At 38.4% G+C, this 7,759-nt stretch overlaps 1 protein-coding gene across 1 annotated transcript; it reads left to right on the top strand.

The window, feature by feature from the left end:
• The first annotated feature begins 853 nt into the window (after positions 1-853).
• Positions 854-7,350, top strand: RBBP9 (RB binding protein 9, serine hydrolase). The gene is made up of 5 exons (XM_006921558.3): positions 854-1,035; positions 2,229-2,271; positions 3,015-3,120; positions 4,858-4,943; positions 5,360-7,350. The coding sequence occupies exons 1-5, from the start codon at positions 937-939 to the stop codon at positions 5,593-5,595; spliced, it is 570 nt and encodes a 189-aa protein (XP_006921620.1). The 5' UTR covers positions 854-936; the 3' UTR covers positions 5,596-7,350.
• The last annotated feature ends 409 nt before the right edge of the window (positions 7,351-7,759 follow it).

The raw sequence follows: 7,759 nt of genomic DNA on the forward strand, positions 1-7,759 counted from the left end.
CTTTTTAAGAAAATCCAGAATTTAAGATCCAAGAGGAAAGAGTATGTCATGCTCTTTCTAAAGAATGTGGTGGTGGGACAGTGTATCATTGATCATCTACTTGTGCTTGTTCAAAAAAATAATTGCAAAGAGTGTTTCTCAATTGTCACATGCTAACACAAACCTGATGTACACAGTAAGTCAGTCCATGGGAGGGGCAAGGAATTAGAAGTATTTTCCTCTTCACTCTCATATATAAGCGCGCGCGCGCACACACACACACACACACACACACACACACACACACAGCCTTCTTCAATTTAATAAGGTTTGGATACATCTATAAGATATGACCAGTTCCTAAAATTTCAGGACTGCCATATTATAATAGGTCAACCATTTCATTGGTACCTTAATTTCTCCAGTGTCTAAATTAGTTTGAGTGTTATCCACATGTTCTACATAAATGGTGAAAACTTTTTAAAGGACAGGGTTTAAAGTAATGAAAAATAACAACTACAGCTAATATTGAATATTCTACTAAGAACTGTTTTGCAATCAGAATTGAAAATAATGTGGATTTCAGGAGTCCCCAGTTAGTGAACAGCTTATGTTCTGCACATTTGGAACTAAAAACACTTTACTATAGAAATATCAGTAATTCTAGAAAAGAGAAAGAGGTAACATTCTGAGCGCGTCATAGCCTGTCCTAAATTAAAGGGAACAATGAGAGCGCTAGTAACAGGCAAGTAAAATGTGATTTACATTTGATAGAAACTCACAAATTTTGTTTTTGACTGCCTGTGTAGTAAGGAAGGCCAAAGAGTGAGTGAGCTGCCCTATCGGCGCCCTAAAACCACAATTCCCAGAATGCCGCAGCGCAGGCTCTCCAGCGGACGCGGTCTCGGGTTCTGACCAGTGCAGGGTTGGCTGCTGGAGTACACTGGTCCTGCTTTCATGGCTTCTCCTAGCAAGGCAGTAATTGTTCCCGGGAACGGAGGCGGAGATGTGGCCACCCATGGCTGGTATGGCTGGGTGAAGAAGCAGCTGGAGCAGGTAAGAGACACGCCTCGTGCGCCGGGAAGTCAGCTTGGAGCTGGAGGGGACGGAAGGGACAGAGGACTGAAGTTTAAACGTGTGTTTCTCCCTTCACCCCGCTCCCCTACTCCCTCACAACACCCTCCTCTCAGCCTTAGATGTTTTCATTCTTCTCCTCTAATGCGCCGTCTTAAACTCTAGAACTAGTGGTTGGAACTTTGGTTGATAAAACTGCCTGGAGGACTTCTCTGGGGACTTAGTCGTTAGAGTACAAGGCACCGCTTCTTGGAACTACGGAGATTGGATCGCTCCCCGTCCAGTATCTGCTGCTGGTTCAGATTTGGGGCTTCCTGGATGATTCTATTTTCTTTGCTCCCTGCTTAGTTTTTTTTTTTTTTTTTTTTCAATATGTAGTATTAATGTATTAACAAAATGTAATGAATACCTGAGAATCCATCACCAAAAATCTAGAACGTATTTTTGAAGCCACCTTTGTGTCCTCCATCCTATATCCCTGCCATCCTAAAATTTTTTCATTTGCTCCCCTTTTAAAAATTTAAGTACTTTTGCAACCTGTGTATGTATCCTTTAAACAATGTACTGTTTAATTTGGCTTCTTCGTGAGCTTTATAAAAATGGCATTCTACTGTAGGTTGTCTTGTGCATCTTGATTTTTTAAAAAACTCTCTTCCATAAACAGGCGATAAAGGTTGCTTTCTGGGTTGCCATCCTCTAGAGTAGGTTTCTGGGATAAAATTTAGGGTCGTGGTTGCAAATCACCGCCAGAGCTACAAACCTAAAGTTCAGGGCTGGAGCTAAGAGGATGGGATCGCTGACTTTTTGTACCATGCTTCTGTACCACATTGTACCTACTCCCTGGCACACACGCTGTTTGGCTCCAGGTCAATCTGTCTAGAACACGTTCACTCATGCCCTCTCTACAGATATGTGCCTATAGTTATAAATATATGTAGGTCTTTTTATATAGAGACCTACAGAGCTGGCTAGATATAGAACTACAGACAGATGGAGTTTGTGAAAGGGATTGTATGCTCATATATAATGCTGTAGAACTCAACCTACTTCATTTCATAATATAAGCAAATACTTATTGGATTGTAAGAAGCATATTAGGTGTCTCATTTCTTATTAGCAAAATATTAGTTGTAATTAAGCTCTTTATTATAGCTTTTTTTCCCCCCATGTCATAGATACCTGGTTTCCAGTGTTTGGCTAAAAACATGCCTGATCCAAGTAAGTTTTAAATGTGTTTTTAAATAGTCTCATCTTGTTGGGTTTTGATCTCACATTTTCCTGGGAGAGAAGAGGAATATTATAGTAGAGAAGTCAAAGGCAATATGTACCTAAGAATGAATGATGGCGAGTAGTTGGGGAGGAGAGTATAAACCAAAAAATAGAAAATTCTAGTAAGGATCAAGAAAAGCACTTGGGCTTGGTAAAACTCAGTTTTCAACTGTGCAGGCAACTTGATTTTCCCTTCTATGAGTCAACAAATATTTCCAGGCAGAAATTATGGGCGTTTCATTTGAGGCAGAGATATGATAAAACTTTGGAGCATTTATATGAGATCCTAATATTTAAAAATGTAACATTGCCACTTTTGTTCTGAGTATGGCTATGACATGTCTCAATAATTTGTTTTGGAAAGAAAGAATATATATATATATGTACATGAATTTGAGAGAATGTCAAGTTTTTTTTTAAGTTTACATCAAAATACATTATATTTTGTTATTTCCTCAGTATTTTCTTACAAGAATGTGGTAAAAATAAAACTATTTAGCAAAACTATGGATTTGAATCTTTCAAATAGCTACATGCAGATCTTTAGCTGTGTTAAAACAGCCTCGTCTTTCATTGTGGTCCTGTGGTTTTAAAAGTTGGGAACTGCTGAGTAGTCATCTGTTAGAAAGGTGGAGCAGCATTAGATTAAGACTGTCCCTATCAAATGACAGATTCTTTACCCTGAACCTTAGTTACAGCTCGAGAGAGCATCTGGCTGCCCTTCATGGAGACGGAGCTACACTGTGATGAGAAAACCATCATCATTGGCCACAGTTCTGGGGCCATTGCGGCCATGAGGTGCGATCTTTGTTGAATTGTCACCCTGTGTAGGCTCCAGCCAGGCTTGCTTGGGAAATACCTTGTGTATATCCGAAGTTTCCACTGGAGAGGAAATGGTGCTGACCTCAAAAGTAGTAAAAATAATCTGTCCTAAGTCCTTCCTGGTTTGGTTAGTGGATTAGCAAACTTTTTTTTGCTCTTACTGGGATACAGTGATCCTTTTATACCAAGTGGCTCTAAACCCCACCAGTTGCCCCATCATCTTCAGAAAAATTCCTTGGCCTTCAAGAACCCCAGTAACTCTGATGTCATCTCTACTTTTACTGCCCCCAGCCTGGTTTACAGACCTCATTGTAATTCCTTAACATGCCAAACATGCACATACCTTAGGCCTGTGCTTGTCACTGTTCTACCTGGAACTCTCTTTTCCTAGATACCTGCATGGCTTTCTCCTTTGTCTCTGCTTGAATGTCTCCTTTCAGTGAGGTCTTCTCTAATCATTCCGTATGGAACTGCAACCTCACCCCACTGGCTCTTGTCTCCTTTATATTTTATCATCTCCCTTATTATCTATAGCACTTCCATTATTTGATGCCCCGCTTATTTCTTGTCTCCTGCCAGTAGAATGTAAGCTCCATGAGGGTGGACTTTGTTCACTCTGACACTGAAACCCCTAGAAGAGGGACTGGCATATGGTAGGTGCTCAGTGTTTGTTGGAGGATAGTGGTTGATATTCCCTCTCCTCTTAAGCCCCCATTCCTTAGGATTCATGGGCACATCCCTGATGCTCTCCATATAACTTGTCTCTCCCTTTAGGCTTTTAAGGTCTTGGGTGCAAGTACTTAGCTGGCCAAATAAGCCTATTAAAGTTGAGTTTCTTCCATATTTGCCAAGCTGAATGACAAAGTAATATAGCTTTTGCGTAGGCTCTTGTTCCAAGTAGTCCCACAGAATGTCACACGAATTCCATGTTAGAGAATCTCACCAAATTCCATAAGCTTTCAGCCACACTAATCAAAGCATACACGAATAATGCTTTTCAATGTGGAGCTCCCTGAAACTGTTACTATTCTATGTCTTCCTTTAGTCTAGTCTTTGCTGAGTGAGAGAACTGTCTACAAATATTTTAACTGAATGTCTACTTGCTGGGCACTGTCCTAGGCACCAGGGTTACAAAGATCAAAGTTCATACATGCCCTTAAGGAGCTGACGGTTTATTAAGGGAGACAGGTATAATACAACACAAACAAGTAAAATGCAATGTGAAATGTGTGGCAGAAGAGGTACATTACTGCTACTGTAGTTTTTTTTTTTAAATATGGTTCACAGACCACTTGCATTGGTAACTTGGGTTGGGGGAGATGACTGCCTTAAAATGCAGATTCCTGGGCCTCAATCCCAATTCATTGAATCGGATGCTCTGGGACTATGTGTTAACCAAGTAATGCTGATGCGTACTGAACGTAGATTAATACGCGCATTAAGAGAATGATTATACTTATATTTATTCAGAAAGGATTATAGAAGACTTTTGGACTACCTTGAAAAATAAGTAGAAACTCATCAAGTAGCCAAGGTTATTGATTAACCATTGAACTTATAGTTCTGTAGTTTCCTTACTAATTTTCATATTAATCTCAACAGCACATAGCACATGCCTCCTGTAAGCTAAATCAAGTGAGTTTTTAGGTGGTTTATTGACTTTATGGTGATCAGATTTAACATTAAATATTAACTGACATCATTTCTCTCCAGGTATGCAGAAACACATCGAGTATATGCTATTGTATTAGTGTCTGCATATACATCAGACTTGGGGGACGAAAATGAGCGTGCGAGTGGTAAGTCTGAAGACAGAAGCTTTAGAAAAGCCCTTCCACTAGTCATGGGGCTGCTTGTTCAGGTTATAAAACAGTATTGTCTTTCAAGTAAGCTAAAAAAAATCTAGGGTCACATGAGAAATATTTACCATCCATATTTAGATAGAATTTTGACACTTTGAAAAGTCGTAGACCTCTTTCTAATCCATAGTCTAGAATTGAACCCTTGAGGAGTGACTTCATTTAAGCTATATACTCCCTCTTCACAAGAACCTCTGGTATCAAGCCCTACAGATTTGAAAACCAAAGGGCTTCTAACTCACACTTAGGTTCTGATTCTTTGTGTCTCTGCTATGGTCTTCACCAGATGTTTTAGATGGCTAGAATGGAACTTATCCATGGGCACTGAGAGGTTATATATATATTTTTCCCCATAGGATACTTCAGTCGCCCCTGGCAGTGGGAGAAGATCAAAGCCAACTGCCCTCACATTGTACAGTTTGGCTCCACTGATGATCCTTTCCTTCCCTGGAAGGAACAAGAAGAAGTGGCTGACAGGTTGGAAGCCAAATTGTATAGATTCACTGACCGTGGCCACTTTCAGAACATGGAGTTTCCTGAACTGATTAATGTGGTAAAGTTTATGCTCAAAGTACCAGCACAGACAGAATGATTTCCGCTATTTTGCATACCAATATAGTAGAGCAATGATCATATTATTAGTAAATAATCATCTACTATCAGATGATTACTGGACACATAAAACAGATCAAATTAAGTTCTAAAAATTCCTAAAAAATAAACACATATAGAACTTTTCAATGTTCAAACCGTTACAAACAGCATTTCCATTTTCCATAGAATCTACATCTCCCCACATTGCTATGAACTAGTATTTTCCTATATGATAAGGGATATAAGGACAGCTTAAACATCCTTATCTATACAAAGTGAATAGGACAGAAATAAAACCCAGGTTTCCCGATTCCTACTCCAGATTAAAACTAAGTAAGTTTTATGTATGTTATAGGAGTTATACTCGTCTTTTGAAATAAAACTTCTATTCTAAAGGTGGAAAAACATGACGAAAGGTCCAGAGTGTTGGCATAGAGTGCAAAACACTAGCTATTTTGAGCTGGCTCAGGATATTAAACCCAGACTGGGGCCTTCATCTTTGACACCCTGCCTTCCAGTCCTTTGAACATGTTGAAAAATTGAAACAAGGATGCTATGCGGCAGGGTCTCCAAGGGTCAGGCAGGGAATATGAGCACAATCAACTTTATTTGTGTGAGATCACAGTGCTGAGGACTAGGGCATGTGAGGAATTCATGCCATAAGAGATTGTGGCAAGATGTTGCCAATTTTGATTTTTTGAGGAAATAACTTGATACAGTGGTTTTTATAGTCAGGGAATATATATGTATGTATATATAATCCATATGTGTATGTTCAATCCATATACATATGGATTATGTTAGTTGGCAACTACAGTGTAAATAAAAAATTTACAAACACTGCAAGACAAAGTCCAAGCCATCCATTTATGACCTATGCCATATATAGTAACTTAGCCACGTACTTTAAATGTCTCTATAAAGCCTGAAAAATGAACATAATGTCAATGTATGAAATCATGGGAACAATTTGAACTTTGTTACAATCTTGAGTATTTTTAAAAATAATCTTTCCACGCCTGAAGTTTTTGTTCTGTAAGGAGTTCTACCTTTTAATTTCCCTGGTCCTTAAGATCTCTTTCAAACATCATTCCATTTTTCTTCTGACCATACTCCCTCCAAAAAACCCTTTTTTCATTTCCTAACATTTTTTGCCTATTATAATCCCCAGCTATTACCTTAAACAATTTCCAGTCCATTACTATAGAAAGTTATATTGGACAGCACTGGAATCTAGGGCATGTATTTTATATTCTTCTCTTGCCCACCATCTAATAATGAATGATAGTTCAAAGTAGGAGTGACTCAACTTGAAATTATTTCTGTTCGACTAGTTTGCTTAGTTGATCATAAAAATCACGGCTTCATAAAATTTACTTATCACCAAACTAAGATCAGAAGGGTTTCAGGGAAGAATCCCATGTAAACTATTTAGTTAAGCCTTCAATTCATGGATTCTCATGATTCTATGTTTGACTACATATGGATCATTATTAAGCATAGAGAGGCCTTGACTCCAGGGAATAGCTATTCTCAGGTGAACAAATTACCTTATACTAAATGGAAATCAACTGAAAGGATTAGGGTTTTCACTCACAATTTGATATTTTTTGGTGTTGTCATAAGTCTAGAGCCTCACTATTTGTTTTAGTCAAAGTTTACACCTATACGTATCTATTATCAGAGGTGCTGTATTTTAAAATTATTCTCTTTTCTCTTCAGTTATTCAGAATTAAAAACATGCTATAGGAAATATGTTTAAAGAGACTCTTTATTCTGGTAAGGCAAAGAAAACTTTTTTATGTTTTAGCCATTGATTGTAAGCTTTAAAAAAATCAGTCTCTGATTATTAAGACACAATACAGTCTATTTAAAACTGGCTCCTGCTCTCCACTTATAATTCTCCTCTAAGTTCCGTTTTCTTATTAAACAAGACTGCACCTCTGTGCTAGGCCCTGTCCCAGGAAGGACAGATGTTGTTCTTGCCATTCCAATACTTGAAGTGATCTTTATTTCAAAGAGTTAGTGTCATCAAAGGCTAATTCTATACAGCTGGCCACTGAATTTATCTGGTTCTTAAAAACTGATTACTGAGCTGAATTTTATTTTACTAATCCCATTTATCTCAAAGTAACCCTTGTGATGGTTATCCACTTAGAGTG

Source organism: Pteropus alecto, unplaced genomic scaffold, assembly GCF_000325575.1.
Source record: "Pteropus alecto unplaced genomic scaffold, ASM32557v1 scaffold45, whole genome shotgun sequence".
Lineage (NCBI taxonomy): Eukaryota > Metazoa > Chordata > Mammalia > Chiroptera > Pteropodidae > Pteropus > Pteropus alecto.

Excerpts from the sequence above, each read along its gene's own strand:
- RBBP9 (XM_006921558.3), top strand. The coding sequence starts at position 937 with ATGGCTTCTCCTAGCAAGGCAGTAATTGTTCCCGGGAACGGAGGCGGA. Across the intron at positions 1,036-2,228 it reads TGAAGAAGCAGCTGGAGCAG|ATACCTGGTTTCCAGTGTTT; the intron begins GTAAGAGACACG and ends CCCATGTCATAG. Across the intron at positions 4,944-5,359 it reads CGAAAATGAGCGTGCGAGTG|GATACTTCAGTCGCCCCTGG; the intron begins GTAAGTCTGAAG and ends TTTTCCCCATAG.